This window comes from Falco peregrinus, chromosome 10, assembly GCF_023634155.1.
Source record: "Falco peregrinus isolate bFalPer1 chromosome 10, bFalPer1.pri, whole genome shotgun sequence".
Classification (NCBI taxonomy): Eukaryota; Metazoa; Chordata; class Aves; order Falconiformes; family Falconidae; genus Falco; species Falco peregrinus.
In genome coordinates, this window is record NC_073730.1 from 30,858,021 (window position 1) to 30,879,801 (window position 21,781).

The window sequence follows — 21,781 nt, forward strand, 5'->3', positions numbered from 1 at the left end:
AACCACACTTCGTGTTCATCCTGCTCCCCCTTCAAAAGCTCCCAAGATCCAGGAAAACAACAAGGATTTCCAGCAAAGAGAATTTTGATGGCAGTAAAATAGCTTAAAACAGACTATTACATTGGAAACAATTTTTGAATCAAGGGGTATTGAATTAGAAACACCATACAGAAAAAACAAAGCTGTGGCAGCCTACATAAAATATGAGAAAAACATCAAGCTTGCAGGATTTTTAATGACTACAAAAAGAATTCAAGAACAAAGAGCATTCCAACAGCTGTTTGCTTTGCTTTCCTGGCACTTAGGTATTTCAAGTTAAAAAACAAACAAACAAAAAAGTAAACATGACAAACCAAAAGTTCTAAGGAGCCATTTTTATTACAGGACTGCCTTGAATGCACATCCCCTGCTTATCAAATCTCTCAACATTCAAGTAAATGGATTAAGAGATTTAGTGAAATTTGTACTCTATATTTAATCTTCCAGCAGGAAGCTGTGAAGTACAGCATGCAGTATGGGTGATAAAAATGCAGGTGCATTTCTACTGATCTATCTTACCTTTTTTCCGTTTAGCCACTATTCTCCCTCTTGTACGGCATACATCTGTCAAGTACTGAATTCCTTCAACAATGCGTCTAGATCTGTTTTTCCCGTGACATACTAAGTTACACAACTGCAATGAAGTTCCTACAGATCTCAGGAGCTTGCATCCATAGTATTTTCCTAAGGGACATATTTTGAAATTATAATTACTATGATTAATAATCTATTAATATATTATAGTTTATATTTTAATGCATTTTATATCTGGTTATAAATTATATGTATATACACACAACTTAAAATGATTGTATGTTCCTTGATTTACAAAGTGCAATTTTTACTGACTTCCCAAACTGTGGAAAACAACATTTTTGTAATTTTTCTGTTCAAGAAAGAAAAGCCAAAATATTTTAACAATATAGACAAATATAACATATAGTATTCAGTAAGAATTTAAGGGGAAAGTACCCTCCAAGACACAGATAAGCACAAGGCATTTTCTGTGTTGGACACTAGAGAAGCAGAAAGAAGAAACTTCTCCCAAAGCACTTGAGAAAAATATTAGGGATAATTTAAGATGTAAAGTAAAACTTGAAATTTTCAGCATCCCATTTTGGACTTAAAACTATGGTGGTTTAGTGTAGAGGCCTAACTCTTGTGTTGTTATGTGTACTTTATACATACATATGCGTGTGTCTCTGCATGCACATGTAAGCTTTGTACGTTTTATTAGAGCAGTATAGTCAGAAAAAGTACGTAAGCCCTTTGTTGGTCTAATATAAGCTATTACATCTCCCTTGAAACCTTTTCTCTCACATCACCACAGTCATGGTTACAAGACCATTTACATACAAATAAAATAAAGTGAAAAATCTCCCTTGGTGAACTTAAAGACTGCATCTCCAGCATTCCAATGCAATACTTTAAGTCACTTAGAGCAGAAATCCGAAATTTGTGTAGTTTCATACTTCATCTTGAAGGCTATAAAAACCTCTTCTGTGTTCTCCTTAGTCCTAAGAGACACAAGCATCAAGTTGCATGTCAACCAGGAGCCCTGGATAACAAACCAAGCTTTGGCACCAGAGCGAGAAAGCAGCAGTGTTAGGGTCTTGGTGCTGCAGTATAAACTATAAGGTCCACAGGGAAATCTAAATGGTGTATTTTTCTGTTTACCTTCAGGTGACAATGTCCAAATGCTTCAACACATCACGGAATGTCTGTTACAAAAACTCCTGTCACTAAGAATAAAAATGGATGGTTGAATAATGGTCAGGCTGGACTTTCTGCCTCTTGCCAGGAGTACTGAGCAGACATTTAAAAACAGCCTGTAAGCAATATGCAGCCAATCTAGACCTATATAATCAGACCTAGGATCACGAACATTACAGATACATCAACTTACCTCTGAACAGAGATAAGGTAGGTAGTTGCTGGTGTTTCTCAAAGGACCCTGGTTCATTAACTGAAGTAAGTAAAAAAACGACTTGTTTCACAAACTTTTTTTCCAAATATATTCACTGACAACACTGAATAGGGGTTTTTTCATTTTTAAAAGCTTGCATTCTGATTTAACTGAAGAAATATGATGGTCTGTCCCCTTCCATATATAAAACAGAATGTTTCAAAATACAATGCACCGTACAATATTTTGAATGTCCCCTCCATGTAGAGTCCTATCATACATGAAACAGATTTTCGTTTTAATTCAAGTGAGTAACAAAAAGCCTAACAGTAAATACATCTCAACAGATAAAGGAATGGGATTTTCCTTTTATATTTTCATTCACTGTCATCTCTTTCTACATCTTCCTGTAAGATCAGCATTTCAATATTTTCATCAACTGCAAAGCGAGGATAACTCAAACATGTGCAAATGAAGATTAAAACACTGGCTATACTGGTTAGCCCATCATGAAAGGCAGAGATTTACCTATATAGTGCATATTGGTCTCCACAGTATAAAATCTGTGGCTTAGGGGATGGAAGCTCAGCAATAGATGCCAGTTTCCTGAAGAGAAGTCACTTTTTAGGATAAGGTACAGCTGCAAAAGCTGTGCAGTCAAGAAACCTTGTTGTATTTGTCCACTATGTAATATATTTCTGCATCAGCAATCACTTTATCCAAAAGGATATATCCAAATCAAATGCCATTGCATTGAAAATACCCTCCCAAAAGGCACGTCGATAACTTTCAAAAAGACAATAGCCATCCTCGCAAACCATTCTAGTAACAAACTATGGGTTTTATACAGTGTTTCTTTCAGAAGAAAAGACTTCCTTGAAAATTATTTAACTTCCTTTTTTAAACTGAACTTTGTGCAATCCTTTCAGGTTACTTAGAAGAAAAATGTTGAATCAATCCATATTCTGAAATGCCTTAGAAAGAAGAAAAATCCCAGCAGTAAATCCACCTAATTAAGTGGGGGTGTATCTAGCCCATAGGCTATTACCACATCTCAGCTTAGTATTTTTAAACATACTATATATGGAACAGGCGGTAAGCTCTCCTCATTATTTCTCAAATGAAGCTGAATAGATCTAACCCAAATTACAGCAAGATAAACCAGACAACTTAAGTGATGAAAACTGTACTTCTTTTTTGCTCTGCTTTAGGGACGCTTCTGGCTCATCTGTCCTCTGATCAAGGTGAACCTGATAAAGCTGAAAATTACAATGTGTGACTGGATTGTATGAGATTATCTCTCCCCTGAGAACTGATTTATTTTAGTAACTCTTGATGAATAAGAAACTTTCTGCTTCAACATTCTCTTCTTCCTGTGTAGGCATGGCTCCTTATTGCTTTGAATGAGAGATCACATAAAAGAAACAGAATATGAGTGACTACATCTTCTTTATGATTCAAAGACAAATTCGCATTATAAGACAGACCTTCAGGGACCACAAGTTTCATAAAAAGTGAAAATTTTTATAATTAGTTTGTAGGTTTAACTGCAAAAGTTACTGGCATATCTTCCACTTTCTGAGTGTGAGGAAAATCCAGTTTTGGTTTTGAGAGATCTTGTTTTGTAGAATTTGGGGTTTCTTGATCTTTAGACGATTCCAGGAGATGTTGCATGTTAAGTTTGAAAATGAGGCGAGGATCTGGTCCAGAAAGAGATGGGCAATTGCAGCTCTCTCTTATTTTAAGAGCCTGTGAATACATAGGAAAAGAAATCAAGCTCATTTAAGTAAGAAGACAAAAAAGGTTTCAGTCAATGATTTGGCTTTCCAGTAAGGTCTGCACTTGCACATAAAGCTTGGTGAGTATAATACAGACTCTGAGGTCTTACTCAACAGCTTTTCAACAGAAACAAGAATTCCTGAGAAGAAATGTAGCAATATGGTAAAACAATGGGGGAAAAAAATGAAGAATGAAAATCATTTTCCCACACTGTCTCACAAAATGGATACTCTAAAAGGTACAGCAGAAATAGATAAGAAGTTCTTCAACTATTCTGTGATACTTGTCAACATCAGTACCTTTTAATTTACATTGACACGTAAATTAAAATGACGGCATCAAGAAAAAAGGGCTTTTAATATTTCACTTCATCAGATATGTTCTGTTATTGAAGTAACTATATATAGATGTCTGACTTAAAAAAGGAGGAAAAATCTCCAATAACTAATGGACATTTAACTGTTCGGCACAAAGATCCAGATGGTTGATCACTATAGTTAAAGTCCAGTTACACAAGTGATCTCATCTCCAACAAGCATTCAAATACACAGCTTCCAAGTACTCAAAGAAAATAATGTCTCTAGAATGTAAAAATTTATCTGGATAAAAAGACTAGCACTAAGAGACCAATGTTTAAGTTTCTCCTGTTCAGTGAGTAAGTGCCATTGTTTCCATTCTACAGATTAGAAAGTACAGGCACAAAGGAGCCAAAGAATTTGCCCAAGAATCAAAACCCACTACAGCAGCACACTCCCCCAAGATCACCTTGTCTCGTGAGCAATCTGAGAAAGGTATGACAACGGATCAACCTCATTGTCTCAAAGGCACTGTGGAGAAGTTGATATAAAATTCTAAAAAGTCAGCTGTTTTAAAGGATGCTTAAGTTGGCATTCATTTTAAAAAAGCTGAACACACCTTATTTAGTCCATACAAACAGGCAATAAGTTTTAGAGCTAATAATGGATACCACACAACTAAGTCCAATGCATTATTTTGCAAGTGGCTATACACAGACCAAATAGTATCCATGGATTCTCCTACAAGACCCATTTAAACTCATCAAGAAAAGTAAGATCCTATGTATCATCTACCAAAATATTACATGTAGAATTTTAATGGGTTCTACATCTCCACTGAGAACTATTTTTTCAAGATTTGCAAAGTAAAACACCAAATCAAAAACTAGCCTGATAGCATTAATCAACGGTCACTGTGGTATGGCCACTTCTACGCAATATTATCTGTATCTTGGCCTCAATTAAAAGCATAAAAATATGGGTAGTTTAACAACCAGCTTTATTTCTAATCCTTTCATACGAAAATAAGTTCAAATGTATACTTTATTCCACTTCATTTCATAACCATGGATTCTTGGAAAGTGATGGCCAGACCTGTCCCCAGTTGCAGTCAGGTGCCTCCTGACCAGCACTAGGGAGTGTTAGCGGGAAGCGTGGGTTGATTCACATGTTCTGGATCGATTAAAGAGGAGGAAGAAAGTAACACAGTTTTCATAGCAGTCCTAGCACTGCCTTTAAAAAACTAAGCACAAATTTTTAATCTGCTTTATATACACCAGATTTGGCTGAAGTATCAGACCAAATATTCCAGTACACCTAAGCTTAAGTATTTGCCCATCATTTTGAAGCAATCTGGTATTGTTCCACAGGAGACACTGGAAACATCTTACTAGAGCAGATTTTAAAATAGAAGAGCAGAGCTTCTTAACTCATTTCTTTGTATAAGGAGGTACCAAACCACATTTCTCCCTGACTTTACCACAGTAAACTGATCAAGAGTTTGCTGTAAATGGCTAGGAACAAATAACATTTAAATTTAACAACTGGTTTTGGAAAAAGACGTATTCCAGGAATGCAGCAAGCGCTTCTGCAGCTATTTCATGCTGAAATGTAACATTCAAATTACTGGCTACACAAGTCAAGATTAGGCATGCAAATATTACTCTTGCCTAACTAAAAAAATACAAATAAAGTTTTCAGTATTCCATTTTTGACAGCATGACTGTCCATGTAGTCACCAAATGCAACCATACTGCTGAACATTCTTCTGCTTCAGTGTCCAATTAATTTCTAAACTGACATTTATGACAAACCAAGAGTTTTCTCTTGTTCTCTTCCACAACATAAGCTGCTGCGAGACTGCATTAATGTCAAGCAGCATTATTCAAGGCAAATGGAAATATAAAGATTTAAGCTGTATCCTGGAAAGGGCAACGTAATCCTCTTTTAAACTAATTTAGCAATTTTTTATCTCTGGTTTTCGTGGCTATATAGCGTCTGGCCAATTTCCATAGTTTCACTTATCTAAAATAATAAAGTCACAACAGCAAAGACAAAAAACCAGTATTTCAGAGCTAACATTTTCACCCTGTAGATGTCTTAGCGTTCTTGCTAGACGTAAAGCTGTCCAAGTGGGTAGAAGTTATCTATTCAACACCATCAACTCACATGCCATTAAAAAGAGTACAGTTCTGAGAATGGTAAGCTGTGTTGACATGTCATCTCACTGTTAAAGACAGCTATGACTGCGCATTCTAGTGAAAGCAGCCCTCGTACGTACATTTGTGACTGCCATGCAACATTCAACCCTAGTTAGAAAGTGTTCTTTCTCTGGCTCAGTTGACTGCTGCTATTCTGTTTTGTGCCAGTAGCTCCATAACGTCATCAAGGTGCCAGTAACAGACTGAGGAGCTTACAATACAGTTTTTCCTGAAAGACAGGGCAGCTCAATGTGGTGAGCTGTACTGTACTTCCAAAATCTCTAGCAACCTCAAATCTAGTAATTGCTCAAGTAAAATGGCTTTTGACTGTTTGGCTAAGAGGATAAGTAAAGCATTCTTAATGAAGCACATGCATATTGACATTATAATAAGAACACGTTTCAATGACTTTTTACTGAAGAGTGTTCTCAATAAAGACAACAGACAGAACTGAGACAAGGTTAACTAGCTAGAGAGTACATAGATTCACCTGGGAACTGAAGAGTACTTTAATGCTCTCCTTTTCTGGTTAGCCTGAAGAGAGAAGGGCTGCTATTCAGACTAAAGACCACCTGCACGCTTACCAGTTCAGGAGATCTCAAATAAACTATCAGAATGATTGCTTGTAAGTAACAAAGTTGAAGCTGTTTTTCTTATTAGTACAATTGCAGTCACCTGCAACATTCTGGGTGGGGGAAAGGTATAAGAATTACAGAGGTCTGCCTCATCCTATAGGTTTGATATAAAGCCTACCAGCTGGGAAAAATACAGAAACAAGTATTTTTTAGCTCTCAGTATTAATCCTCCACCACTGTCACAGATACCAGGCTAACTGCTGCATCTCGACACCTTACAGTCTTTTGGAGTGCACCCTACCTCTCAGGCCATCAGCTCTCTCAGTATAAAAGCCACATCATTCTCTTGTCAGCAAACCAGGCCAAGGGTTATAGTCTCTTGTGTATTAACTGTGATTACCTCGGCAGGGCTGACTTACACTCTGACCTTGCAAGTCTGACAAAAACTAAGAAACAGCACAAGCATGTAGGAAAAAAAAAGGAAAAAATATTTAAATAAGAAACAAGTTGCAAAATTAACTACAATTAGCAGGCATAGGGAAGAAAACAGGTTCTATAAATGAAGTAGTAGTAAAAAGATGATTAAAAGAATGGATCGATTTGTTACTTAGAGAAGAAAAGCAACTTATATATAATACTACTTCACATCTTTCACTGCTTCTGTTGACACAAAAGAACAATTCTGACAAAACTTTTAACAATTTTATGGGGAGGATAGAAACACAGGTCAGTATTTTTTATTCTTACTTTCCTTTAAGTTTTCACATTGATGGGGCTTAATTAATATATTATATTGCTAGAAGTATCTGAAGCAATCTTCACATCATAACCAAAGGCCAAATATACAAAACTACAAAACCATTCATGAAAAGGAAGTGAAATAAATGTATCTTCTATATCCAAAAGGCAGCAGATAAGAGGAATAAGCAGTAACTACCCAAACAATAATAAAAATAAACATTCAATGTGGATTTAACAGGAACGGATCTTGCCAAACTAAATTAATTAACTTTTTTCTGTTGACGAGTTAATTGACCTAGCAAACAAAAGAGCAGTAGAGATTACATATCCCAACTGAGTATTACTCTTGAAACAATCTCACCATGGCATTTCCACAAGAAAGAGTGGGAAACAGGAGTTACAGTGAATCAAAAATGCAATCTGAGCCAACAACATGATGCCAAAAAAGCAAATGTCACGTCAAGATGAATTTTTGTGTCACAGGCAAGGCTCAGTAGATAACCTTCTGGTTTATTCAGTATTAGCTGAGGCTTCAGCTGATGTACAGTCTCTATTTGAACAGCATACTAGGAAAAAGGAAGACAAACTGTAGAAAGTCAGAGAATGTTAAAATAAAAAAGTTTAGAGATAACGAGAAAATCCTATAGCTGCTCTCTGGCACTACACTTCCACAATTTTTCTCTCCAGAACAATGGTAAGCATCATTCCTGCTACTATAAAACTATTCTAAGATTTCTTTTTCTGAAAATAAAATGCATAGGCCTTCATCAAACATCTCACCACCTTCCATGCGGGAATTCTAAGAGATTTAAGATTCCTAATTAACAGTATGTTCTGTTTTCCTAGCTGACAATCCAAATCTCTCCCAGTCTGAGGGAGAAATCCTTTCAAAACATGGTAAATCTTTTTAATTTCCTTTATTTCCTTTCCAGGACACCATCGCTTTGTAACTGCTTATAGCTCTTTCATTTACTAATTCCTCAGCTTGGCTGTAGCTTCCAACTTGTTCAGGAAACCAGAGGCAAGATCTTTTAAAACTCATTTGATTTGCTCCCTGTCTTTTACTTACCCCCGGGAGAATCCCCATGATATTCCTGCTTTAATTTACATTTCCTGAGACTGTTAAGTCATCTCTTTGAGACATGCCACTTCATTACCTGAAGAAAAACTCACACTTTATATGATCACAGCTTATTGTGAACTTGCTTGCACAAGAAGTCCTGCAGAGAAACATCTGTGGCCTGAGAAGTCAAAAAACTTGTCCATATTTCCCCCACTACAGTAGCTCGTCTAGTAATAGGTATTGTATTGTCCTGGAAACCATTTCAGCTTCAAAACCATGAGCATATGAAACACAACAACACTCACAATGGATCTAATACTGAGTCTTAAGAAATACAGTTCCTTCACAGAGAGATACTAGAGATAAAAAGGCCCTTTGTGGCTTCTCCTCCTGGACTCTGAATAGCTAGTGGCCATTAATATATGGTAAACATACTGTTCTAAAAAGCTTTAGGTATGTGAACAATGAAACAAAAAAGGCGCCAATACTGAACAACAAAGCCCTGGGATTCCCTTTAAATGCCTGAGAACTAGCTTCAAGAAGACGGGTCAGATGAAGGGGAGTCAACGCTTCAGACAAGCAGCCTCCAACACCACCTCTACATACTTTCTTTCATTTTTATTCCACTTTTGCAGTATCAACCTCACTTATCTAGTGAACTTCCGTTGAACACAGGGAGCCTTTGGCCCCTGCTTTCTCATCCTACTCCAAAGAATGTTTAAGGTAAAAGGCAAATGAAAACATCTCCTCCTCAATTATCTTTTGGAAGAAAATTTCCTAGACTCCACTGCTCTTGGAAGTGAGAGTGGTTATAAAAAGATGAAGGCTGCTCCACCTGTTAAACTACCAGAGATAAGACAGAAATAACAGTTCTACACAGTTGCTCAGTTATTTAACTTATTTGCTCAGTCCTGAGGTAGACCATAAGTAGTAACTTATTTTATTACCGCTTTATAAGCCAGTCAATAACTGTATGAAAATAAAGGATCCTGAATCCTTTATGTTCAATCTAAGTAAACTGAGGCTCCACAACAAGCGTAATTTTCCATTCAGCTGCTCTAATGTGTCAGAAAAATCCATCAAAAGTCTCACACCCTCTCTTTGCAAAGTTTAATAATTTAAAATGTTCAGCCTAGCTGGTTTCCAGCGTCCTACCCCTAATGCTGATTTAGATTTATGCCATCATTTAGAATATTCACTGCATTCATTCTCATCAAAGGATTCATGAAAATCTTTTTTTCTCTTTTGAAAACAGCAAACACCTCAACATTTTAGTACTCCCTCTGCCAATAAATCTTCAATTGTCTTACAGTTTGGAATTCAGAAAGACTTAAGAGTGACTGAGAGTTTTTTTTTAAAAAGAGATGATAAGAAACTATTTCAAATTTCCAAACACAATTTAGGTTCCTGAAAAACAGTACTGTTGTGAAGTGCTTTAACACTATTTTAAAAACAAAAAACTAAGCAAAACCCAATACATGTTAATTTTCTGTAGTTGAAAACCCCACTACTTAAAGAAACACTAAACAAACTAACATTACTAAGCTTGGAACGGTTCTCTGTCCTTCAGCTACCAGTGAGTAGCACATCAAATTAAGACAACCCCCAAGTAGCTATCCACTCGGCATTCCTCTGAGAGGAAATCTGAAAGAAAGAGAAAATACTGCAGACGGATCAGCAACTGTGTGAATCAGCTCAAGTTCCTTGGAGTGGGGTAAAATTTCCTCCCTAATGTGACAGAGATGTGAAGAAAAAAGCAGGCTGCAAATCTACAGAGACATATAATAACTAGGGCTATTAAGAAATCTTCTGCTGGGGATCTGACATTCTTCTGAGGCGCAGCTATTCAAGGTGTATTCAATCCCACATCAGTGAGAGACACAGGATAGGATGGAGCATTCTCTATTTAACAGCCTAGGGCTAGCTACCAAAGCAAGAGAAGTCAAGACAGTTTAGGGATCCAACTTAAAAAACTAAATTCCAAAGTGGCAAAAAAAGATAAAAGAATGGATGAGACATTGTCACTTCTATACCAGGAAGGCCATTCAAAAGCAAAATGCTACACTTCAATCAGAAATCAGAAAAAAAAAATCCAACTCTAGAACATAATCTTATTTTTACCTGTGCTACCTTAATTTTTCCTTATTTAATAAAAGGTTAAGAGCTTTGTAACAGAAAAATTCTGTAAGGAGAAAGATAAGCACAATTCTAAAAGAGTAGCTTGTGAATCAATACCAAACAAATTCTGGCAACCATCTTAAGAGAAAAAGACATACTTCAACTCTGCTCACCTCTGGGATAAGTCGGTCTAAGTGCTCAGCCCTGTTTTCATGAGAAGGGTGTGTGGAGAGCCACTCTGGTAACTTGGGCTGTCCTTGAATGGTTTCTGCTAATTCCATTTGTTGCCAGAATACACTGCTTGCTCTTACATCCACACAAGCCTGAAAACAGAAAGGAAATGTATTCACTGCTCTATTGTTAAAGTAATACAATACACATTCTAATGGATATTGAATTACGAAAGACATCTTAAACTTTAGATCTCTAAAGCCTGTTTAGATGGTCCCCTTCATACCTGACAGGAAAATGCTGTTCTGAAATATTTAAATGCAGTAAAAAAACTTATCCACGTAGATACTGGATTTGTTCCTTTTAACATCTGTATGTAATTCCACCAATCTTAATTACACCTGAATTACAGAATTCAGGAGAAAAAGACTCAATTTCTGGCATGTACTTGTTCTTAAAGAACAAAACACTCAGCTGCACATTCCAAGTCATATTTGCTAGACACTGTACAGCAGAGTAACAAAGTATTCATCTCCACAGATTTAGACGAAACTACAGGAAGAAATTTAGAGTAAAAAATATAAAGTGATACTTAAATATCTCTAAAAATGAACTGCAAAGTTTTTTTGTGATTACACTGCCTTTTTCAAGGGTGATCTGTATAATCCACAACAGGTTAAAATAGTAATTCTGCAAAATTGCTTTCTCTCTCTCTCTCCATGAAGTATTTATTCAACCATAGAAGGTCATGGAACCCTAAGTTAAAAATGGCCTTTGTATATCACCAGACTTCTTTATATTTGAATTTAATTGGAGGGGAGAAGAAAGCAAGATTTCTTCCATTAATTTCATTTGTTTAAGAGAATATGACACAGGTACTCAGAAGGTAAGAAAATACCCACACACACACAACAAAATATAGAAGTGGTGCTTTATCCTTCAAATTTATTTCGTAAAATAATCATAACAAAAAGATTATCTACACAAGCAGAGAAATACTGAGACACCACTTTGCTTCTTTCTTTCCAGTGTGGCCCTGCCTCTTAGGTGTTAGAAAGCAGTGAGCACCCACACAGCAATGACATTTTTTTCATGGATTGTATTAGTCCCTTAGGTGACTTTAAAATACAAATGCAGTTTCAGTCCCAGAATCAAAGTTAATTTTAAAAATTCTTCCTTGAAGAAATATCAACAATTATTAAGAAAAGGAAATTTTCCCTATAAAATATTAACACTAGATGGTGCTGGTCTCATAGTTATCTAACACTTATCCAGCTCTATCGCGCTTGGCTAGAAATGAAACAGGTGTCTTACTTTCTTAATTTATAATGTAAATCCACAGGGACAAAAAAAAGTGGCTGAAAAAAACAAATTGTGAAAAAAATGCTGAGTAGTTTCTGACCAAATTTTTACCTTACGTTAGCAAAGCCATGTTACTTTTATGGCTGTATTTAGCCTCAATCTTTAAATACTAGAACAATATTTATATATCTTGCAATTATCAGCAATCACATAAAATATAATCACAATATCAAAAGCTCTCAAACATTACTGTATTTTTGTAAGAATAGATATTATAGATCAGAATATTTTATGTGCACTACAATATATAAAGCATTCCTCAGAACTTCTCACAATAGATGGAAACTATTAATGAACCAAAAATCTGAAAAGCGATTTATATCTTTACATACAGTTAAATAAATCCTACTTATGCAAGCTCACTGTTTTGCATTTTCGTCTTTATAAATATGTAGCTTTTTCTCCTAGTAGTAATAAATATACTGTGCAGTTAATAACGCACAACTTCTCAAACTTCAATTTTATTACATAAAATTTAGGGAAAGACAAAGTCATTCTGGCTATAAACTGTTTTATTTCTCACTACTTCATTAATCTACATCTCTTCAAAAACTTGGGAACCCTTCCACACACAGTTTACCTCTGTATGAAGTGTGAAACTCCCTCTGCTTATAATGGAAACTGAAAAATGTCTGGTAAATTGCTAACAAAACAAACCAATTGTAGTTACCTTTGCTGCAAACCGAAGTCCCACTTTATCAGCTTCAGCCTCCAATGTTCTGCTGTATGGTCTATCAAACATGAACTGCAAAAAAACACATCAAAGCTCTATTTCTTGGGTTTGAATGTGTACAAAGCTACAGCATTGTAGCTATTTTTCTAACCTAATAAGAAATGGTATTGCTCATAATGTTCACATTGCATGTGATCAGTATTGATTTTCTTAATGAATCTTTAATTCCATTATATGTAATTCATTGATCTGTATTCAGTGGAAATTAATTCATATTATACCTATTTTCACGGCCCCTTGCATCAGCCAGTCTCACAGCACTTTGGCAGCAACTGAAGGGTCAATGACAACTTTAAACTAGACCTTTTCACTTCACTCTTCTATTGGCAATAATATTTTTGTTGTACAACTATACGTAAAAAAACTCCAGTGGTTCCCTTCAACTTTTATGGTGATTGTCTTTAAACTTGGTATGATCTACTTTTGTATGGTAAACAGCCCACAGTATGGAATGTAGCCATAAACATTTTCATGCAGAAACCACTCGTCTGTCATGATTACCCCCCTCAACACAAGTTACAAATTGCTCTTGAGAAATCAAGCTAGAACACATAAATCTGACCAACTCCTCTCCTATTTTTTCTATGGTACAACATTGTATTAACACACACTAGAAGACAGTGGTAGTTTTCTCAAATAGTTATTTAGTCATATATACCACGATCTTCTAGTATATGTAATTCAAGTAGATTCGGGCAGCCTTGCCCTAGTATATCAGGTTACAGCAAATGTGAATCAGGACCTGTTAAAGCAGCCTGCTCCTGCAGACATAAGGAACAAGTCACAACATTCTGGTTTAGACATCGATTAGGAAATATCAACTGAAGAATGAGGACGTGCAAGGTTAGCGAAGGTAAAAAAGTTTTATCACCTCTTTATCTGGTTATAAAAATAAGTCTTCCTTGTAAGTTCCAGAGCTAAAAAAAACCCCAAACAAACCACAAAACAGTTACAAATTAAGAGCACCAAAGAAGTGGGCTAAGTGCTTGAGTACATAAATGTTATCTCCAGCTTCTTAGTTCTTTCTAAAGTAGTACCAACAGTTTTTCTTTACTAGGTCAAAAATAAAAGCCAACCAAAGCTGATTCTCTACAGGTTTTTTAAAGCCAAATATGCTGGTTTATAAGTAACCATAGATGAAGTCACTTTCTAAATTCTTAAGTTTCCTTACAGACCACCGTAAACATTGCAATTATAAATCCTCCGATGACAAAGTCATTATTCAAAGTGGAATATGTGTTCCTATTGCCTTGAGAAATGCTCTAGGTCTACTGGAGTGCATATATTCACTAAACAGCAAAGATATCCCTGGCTAGTCTGTCATATATTCCTAAAACACCATTTCCCAGTTAGCCAGATAAACTATAGTTCCCATATAAAATAACTCCTGCTGTAAAAACAAAGCCAACATGTTTCAATTCAGAAATACAAGACTAAAGAACAACCATGCATGAATCTCATAAGAGAACGATGTCTTAAGGCAAGCATACCCACTAGCTTTGGAGAAAAAAGCAGAACTGGAGCTAGCATGCCAAAAGACCTACAGAGTCACTGGAAAGTACTTAGAAAACAAACAAGAGTCAGTAGGTAAAAGAGGTTAAGCCTCTGAGGTCATAAAAAAACCCAAATACTGAAACAGAAGCAAGTACCATAATGTGACTTACATTACCCTTTCATAGAGTAGGATGCTAAAACTTTAAAAAGTAAAATATAGTCATGGAAGAAGAGGAAAAGGAACACCCTGAGAATTTGTGCAGAAAGATCCCTTTTCACATAAGGGCAACAGGCAAACATTGAATAGAGGAAGCAAACAGACATTGCACTTCTGGGTGACAGCAACAAAATTTTCTATTCAGCATCTTCTGTATGTGGGATGAAAGCTTTGCAAGTATTAATCATTTATTCTGCATTATATATGGGTACATTTAATGTTATTGAAGATGATTTGATCAGAGCTTTGAACTAGGACATTACTGTATAATATCTCATATAGGATAGAACTTTCCTATAGCACACCACAACTACAAGCTTAAACTCAGATTCCATTTGCAATCTAAAGCATAACTCCAGCCCACGATGCCAAAATATGAGCTGCAGTTAGACTAGAAGGGGAGGAAAGATGCTGACAGGGAGTTAAATCTTGCTGTCTAAATTATGAGCAGTCTCAGGATTGATTCACACTTTGTTTTTTCCAAATTCAGCTCTTCAAAATGCTGGCTAGCATTCATCAATGTATTGGTTTCTTAGCTACTTGTACAAATATCCAAGCTCTTTAGAGATAATTTATGTTCAGAATCAACACATCTACCTATTAGCATAAGAACTACCAAAACAGATTGCTTATGTTTAATTTCATGTTTTTAAGGAACAGAGGGAAATCTTGGGAAAAGCATCAAAAGAAGTCGAAGAAACCAAAGAGCTCTTTCACTTAAATTCAGATTCAAGTTTTAGGATGTAAGCAAAATTTCTTTAAAAAAACCCTAATTTTTCAAAAAGAAATAGATCAGTAACTGTTCAGAGGCACAGAGTAAATTAGACCACTGAAGAAAAAGCCTCTGAACGTTACTTTATTGGAATATATGCTGTCTGAAAAATTATTTCAGCAAGTTTTATCACAGCATTTATACTTTAAATGAATGTTTAGATTCTCAGTTTTCTTATCTTGGAAACCATTCTTACCGCTAACAATGTATTTAAAGAATTCCATATATTGTATTTGGTTTAGAAACAATTTGACAACTACTCAAAATAAAAACATGGTATTTCAACATATACAACATTAAGCCTGTCCAGCTTGACTCAAGATATCATTCTTTTAGGGAGACCTAAAGTTCTTCAAGATGGCAAATTAAAATATACATCAACTAAAGTAGATGCAGATTCATAAAAACATATTTCATTCAAAAACATACTAAAATATTGATTTTTTGCTTGTAATATTTCTCCTATTCACTTTTTCCCTCAAACATACTATTTAGTGGTACTATCTCCCCAAGGGTAAAAATGTTTTTCCGTGGATCTCAGAATGTCAGACTCGTAAAATGTCAGTCTTACCTCCTTCAATTTGCTCTGAATCCACTGGGCAACAACTGCCAAACTATCACGAGGACAGATGGCCCAAATCATAGTGAGAAAGATGAGTGATAGGAAATCCAGGAAGTGAACCAGGCTGGCTTTCTCTGCCTGCAAATAAAAAATGTCCCATTTTCATTCCTTGCTGTCTGACATTTCTTTTGAACATAACAGAATTTGGAAACACTTCAAAAATCACTGGGTTTTTTTTTTCTCCTATGCAGCTCCAGGAACAGGGCAAGCAGCACAAGCCCCCTTCCTTGCACAAAACATCCGGTTAGATACAAAGTACTTTCAGTCCAGAATCCATATCAACTGCATAAATACAGCTGGAACACACACATTTTGGCTATCTCCCAATTAGAGAGTTTCAAAGCTAGAGATAAGGTGATGGCAGCATGCAGACAGAGTTCTTTAGCAAGAAGGCCATGGAACACCTCAGCTGGAATGAAAAAATCTATAAAAAGACCTAGAAGACTGTTCTTTACATTAATTGGAGAAGAGATAGACATCATTTAGACAGGAACACTAATGGGATAAGGGGACACTAGGCATAATTTTTTTTCTGTTCCATTCCTTTAATTTCAGAAGCTGAGACACTCTTAGGAAAGGAATTTAAACTCTTCTGTTTTTCAGAGCTCTTATTTGACATGCAACAAATTGATCTGAGCATTTACAAGACAGATCATGCAATACTTTTCCCTATGCTAGTTGGGTGATGCACGTTCCATACAAGATATGTAAGTTTGTTTTTTTTATTTTCAGAAATACTTTTTTTATTTTTAAGTTTAACAAGTTAGTTGGCTCAACTGAGCCCAAGAAACTATGATGTGAACTGTTGCTCACCCAAAATCATACAAGACACAGTAAAGCATTTCTCCTATATTTCCACTACCTTCAAAATGTATTTACCCACTTCCAGATTAGTTTTGTAATTTTAGCAGGATCTTTATGTTTACAGGCTTCTCATTATGTCTTCTCAAACTGATGGATAGGTAATAAATACAATTTTTTAAATTACATGCACAGAAAGAAATCAACTTGGAGGCAAAGAAGCACTTTCTAGCAAATCATCTCAACCTACAACAGTATGAGCCATATTTCTATACCATCCGCTTTTTTTACAGTTGTACCTACAAAGTACAACAAAATTAATACATCTATTCTGTTCAAATGGCAAAAAATTACCACTTTCAAGACATCCAGTCAGGATATGGAAAAATTGAGTCTGTGAAAGCAACCATCTGTAAATGCAGAATCAAGCTCCAGGTATTCTAGAACTGTGCTACTTTAATAAAAATATCATTTATTTTAGAATACTTTAATAAAGCATATCTACTTCTTTAGATACTAATGTGTAGGAGTAACAAACCAAGTTGCTGAGTGCCTCAGTTCCTTATGTGTGCACTACAGGAGAGGCATCTGCGGACCAAGTTCTAAATGATTGCTAATGGCGAGCCAGTCCAGTTTTACGGCTATGAAAAAAGTACTGGTCAACTTGGTGCTAACTACTACAGGACTTCTGACAGTTATTAAGTACTACATGAGTAATAAGGATATAGTGTAGTAGAACACTTTCATTTCAAACTCAACTTTTCATTAATTAGAAAGAGTCACACTGAAACTTTGGTCGGTAATGACAGGGGAAAATCTTAAGTAATCAGATTTAATTTAGAAAATGTAGACAGCTTTCTTTAAATACTTACTGCATGTTGCAGCACAGCATGAGCTATTTCATGTCCTAAAATGAAAGACAGCTGATGAATATCAGAAACTGCATTTAGCAGTCCAGTGAAAACAAACACTTGGCCATTCTGTAAACAAAGAGAGTGAAAATTAATTAGAAGACACATAAATAAAATGCTGTTTCAATATTACTAATATTTTTTGTATTGGGTTCAACTTACTGGAAGCACAAAAGCATTTACACCTGGTTCGTCCACCACATGGATAATCCACTTGAGCGCCAAGACCTGCGGGATGTCCTTATTGCTTTCAGATAAATGACCAACAACTCTCTCCACAACCTGATAGCGTGCATCTGTTTCAGGTAACATTTTACTTTTGAATTCCTCCATCCACTTTGAAAAAAAAAAAAAAATCATGATTGCCATGCAGAACACACATGCAGTAGACTAACTGTTGAACAAATTTAGCGCTTACACACAACTTAGTTACAACTAGGTTTTAATACATTTTTCTTTCATATAGCCAAAGCCAATATATTACAGTTCATGCTTTCAGACTCACAAGTTAAGGATTAATAAACTTAGAAGGAAGTAAACTGACCACAGATCAAAAATAATATAGCATAAACTTGGTCCTACAGCCTCCTGTATCTGGTATTTTCCTAATACACAAGTTGAGCTTGGCATCACAATTTAGCAAACCTTCCTATACCTTCCTGGATTTCCATCTGAATTTACAATTTTTCTGTATCTGTGTATTTCTGTTGTAATTTGTCAGGTGGACAAATTTATACAGAAGATGTAATTTGAATATATCCTTGTACTTATTCTGTTCTTATCTCACATTCTCTATCAAACAGGAATACAGTGACATTTTTCTATATGGCTTATCAAGTTTCACTGGCTTTAGAACAGAAAGTCATAGAACTCAAAAGTAACAGAAGTTAGTCCAACGGACAGTTTAGAAGAAACCAATTAAAGAAAAATGAGCTGATCCAATGGAAAAAAAAAAGTAGAATTGAATGCAGGTGGAGAGTATTACCTTACAAAGTGACAGCTTAGAAAAGAGGGCCTTAAACAAGTGCCAAAGAATGCTCAAATCAGCATAGAAAATGAGATGGATCTCAACATAAACCTATTGGCTATGCTTTTATTGCTTCTAACAGATTTCTATATTTCTTGTTATATTACAATAACACAGTAACAAATATTTGCTACACTCATGTAACAGTGCTCTTTAACTACCACGTGTCCCTCATGGTCTGCTGACAGAAAGGGAACTCTCAAAAAGGATGGGGACAAAGAGGTAACTGATAGGGAGGTGCTCTGTAGGGTTCTGAGCATGAAGTTCAAAACTTACCAAGGACACCAGTTTGTCCACCTCATTAATTGGACTATCTCATTGCTAAAAGAAAAAGTATTAACAGTTTTAGAGTCGTCTGAACTCTTTAAAATCTTACCATATCATATTCCATCTGTGACAGTTCCCTAAAATGCTCTTTTCCAAACACCAACAGTCGAGCGCGCCCAGTGATGGGTGTCTCCTCCAAGTGAGTAAAGTAAAACATGACAAATAAAACTCCTAAGCTACTCACACCCAGCATTATCTTCCATTTATTTTTTCTTGCACTTTCTTTAAAAAGTTCCCGTTTATTAGGAGGAAGTGCCTTCCACCAATTTCTTATGCTCCTGTAAGATACAAACAGTGTTAACTTAGGCCATAGTTTAAAAGGAATTTGTTAGCGTCTGCCCTTGCTGTACTCTCTATTACAGTCTCACCTCATGAGTTTATGGAAGGTTATACTGTCACTGGCTTCTACTCCATTCCATTTCTTCCCTCCCACAGAAGAAATGCCCCTTAGCACCTTGGCTCATCTCCCTCTACCACATGTAAATGAGAATGAGTAGAGCAAAAGATAACCTCTGATAATGAAAAAACCTTCTTGTTGAGCAAAGCATCAGTTTAGGCCCCAGTTCTACAACATTTTGTACGGATATTAAACCGAAATCACTACAAATACACCTGCCATTCACCACAAACTCATGCACACATCTTTGTATAATGGGATCTTACACTGGGAGAGGATGTAGAATAACGTTTTACCTGCCAAGAATGATAGCAAATAATTTCTGAGCTGGCTTAACAATAATCCAGAAAAGAGGAACTGGTGCAGCCTGTAACGATGGTGATGTGTGAAAAAACCTGATGATCTGAATATTCCAAGAAGAAAAATGACATGGGAATTGCCCTACAGAACTGATTTGCAGGGATGCGAGCTTCTCCCTCAGTGGCCAAGAAGACTGGAAGCAAAACTTTCCCAAACCGTGGTGTACATTCTTGTATACTTTTGTATTTGGGACATTCAAAAGACACCTCAGTCCTTTACCAGTGAAGTTTCTATAGGGGTCAGGGCTTCCAGTCAAAAAACAGATTCTAGTATTTCCACTCAAATCCAACCTCTGGCATCTGTCTCGTGTACACATGACTTGAGTTCGGCAATATGCTCCATAAGACCTACAGAGATTCTTGCACTTCCCCTGCTTGGTCAAAGAAGCCAAACGAAAGAAAATACAGTTTCTGCCCAGCAAATTTAGACCACAGATGATATTCATAACTTCTTTAGTTGGTTACCCTGAAACAAAGAAAAAAAAAGCAGAGAGGTATTAGGAAAACCACCCAAACATGAAACTCTGACACATTACTTTGCTTCATCTGAACAGATACCAGGCATTCGTTTGCCAACAGCTACATTACCCAAGAAGTCACAGCTACAACTGCATCCTGTTGCACTATTACCAATCTGGTTTTGACTGTGGAAAAGCCAATGCCTTGTCACTGAGAATAAAACAAAGGTGGGTTTGGGTTTTTTTTCCTTTTGCTTTTATTACCACCAGATCAGAATGACTGCGGGTGCCCCTTGCGGAAGACACATCTGCACCATCACCTTTCTGTACTACTGGGCTACTTACTGCAGGTGCTATTCACACATACAGAGGAAAACAGGGATCTACTGAACATTTTACCAAGACCTTTGCTATTGAACACAGGATGCCTAACTGCCGCACCTGTCCTAGAAACAAACGATTCCTCACGGCGAAAAAGAGTCTCCCAGCCGGCAGTCCCTTACGGAGCATGGAAAAAGAAACGCCCTCCCGCTGGGCAGGCCCGGCCACCCCCGCCCGAGAGGCCCCGCGGCGGGCGTTTTCACCCGCTGGCTCCCCTGACCACCGCCGCCGGCACCGCCGCCCGCCCCTCACGAAGACAGCACGGTCGCCCTCCCCTCAGGAAGGGGGCGCCGCGCCGCCGGCCGCACCCGCCTTCTCCCTGTCCTCCCTTTCTGGCAGCGGCCTGGCGCCCCGGGCCGCCCCTGGGTGCTGACCTCGGCAGCCGTCCCTCAGCGCCCTGCATCTCGCACGCGAGCAACCCCCCGACCTCGCTGCTGTCGCCACTATCGTGATATGGGCTGACGTGAGGAGGGGGAAAAGGGAGACGTGTCACTCTGCAAGCGCCCACCCCGGGCGAGCGGGGGGGGGGGGGGGGGGGCACAGCTCTGGCCGCCATCACAGCTGGACGTCCTTGAGGTCTGCTCCGGGAAAGACCTCTTCTACCGGGCTCCCCTACTCACCACCCCGGGAGGCGGAGGAGGAGGTGGGGTCTGACCGCGGAGACGCCGCCGGTGCCGGGGCGGAGGGCGGGAGGCGGGCCGGGCCCCGACGCTACGGCGGCACCCGCCGTCCCTCCCTCAGCTCCGGGCCGTTTCCCTCCGGCGGCGGCGCCCGCCTCTCGCGCCCTTTCGCCGCGGCCCCCGCAGAGGCTCCGCCCACCGCCTCGAGCCCCGCGCGCGGCGCGAGGCGGCAGCGGCGGCGCCTGTGGCCGCCATTTTGCGGCAGCCAGGGAGGGCTCGGCTGGGCTGCGCGGGGAGGCGGGCAGGGCTGTCCCTTCGGGAGGCGCAGAGACGTGTTGCTGTCGTCTCTTCTCCTGTGCTCCCTTTCCCCTGGCTTCACCCACGGCGTTGCAGCGAGGCTTGTGTGCTGCC

General features: G+C 37.8%; 1 protein-coding gene across 3 annotated transcripts; it reads right to left on the reverse strand.

Annotated features, from left to right (window-relative positions):
- Positions 1-215: 215 nt before the first annotated feature.
- Positions 216-21,528, reverse strand: OMA1 (OMA1 zinc metallopeptidase). 3 transcript variants are annotated; one of them, XM_027792659.2, is made up of 9 exons: positions 21,178-21,528; positions 19,849-20,377; positions 19,205-19,433; positions 17,964-18,137; positions 17,763-17,870; positions 16,039-16,167; positions 12,922-12,996; positions 10,892-11,041; positions 216-3,694 (listed from the first exon to the last, which is right to left on the reverse strand). In XM_027792659.2, the coding sequence occupies exons 2-9, from the start codon at positions 20,355-20,357 to the stop codon at positions 3,476-3,478; spliced, it is 1,593 nt and encodes a 530-aa protein (XP_027648460.2). In that variant the 5' UTR covers positions 20,358-20,377; positions 21,178-21,528; the 3' UTR covers positions 216-3,475. The 3 variants fall into 3 exon arrangements, with proteins under 3 accessions (XP_027648460.2, XP_005241578.2, XP_013157946.2); XM_005241521.4 differs by having other exon boundaries at positions 21,125-21,528; XM_013302492.3 differs by having other exon boundaries at positions 21,371-21,527.
- Between the last annotated feature and the right edge of the window lie 253 nt (positions 21,529-21,781).

Excerpts from the sequence above, each read along its gene's own strand:
- OMA1 (XM_027792659.2), bottom strand. The coding sequence starts at position 20,357 with ATGAATATCATCTGTGGTCTAAATTTGCTGGGCAGAAACTGTATTTTC. Across the intron at positions 19,434-19,848 it reads TTTGCTATCATTCTTGGCAG|GAGCATAAGAAATTGGTGGA; the intron begins GTAAAACGTTAT and ends TGTATCTTACAG. Across the intron at positions 11,042-12,921 it reads GACTTCGGTTTGCAGCAAAG|GCTTGTGTGGATGTAAGAGC; the intron begins GTAACTACAATT and ends TTCTGTTTTCAG.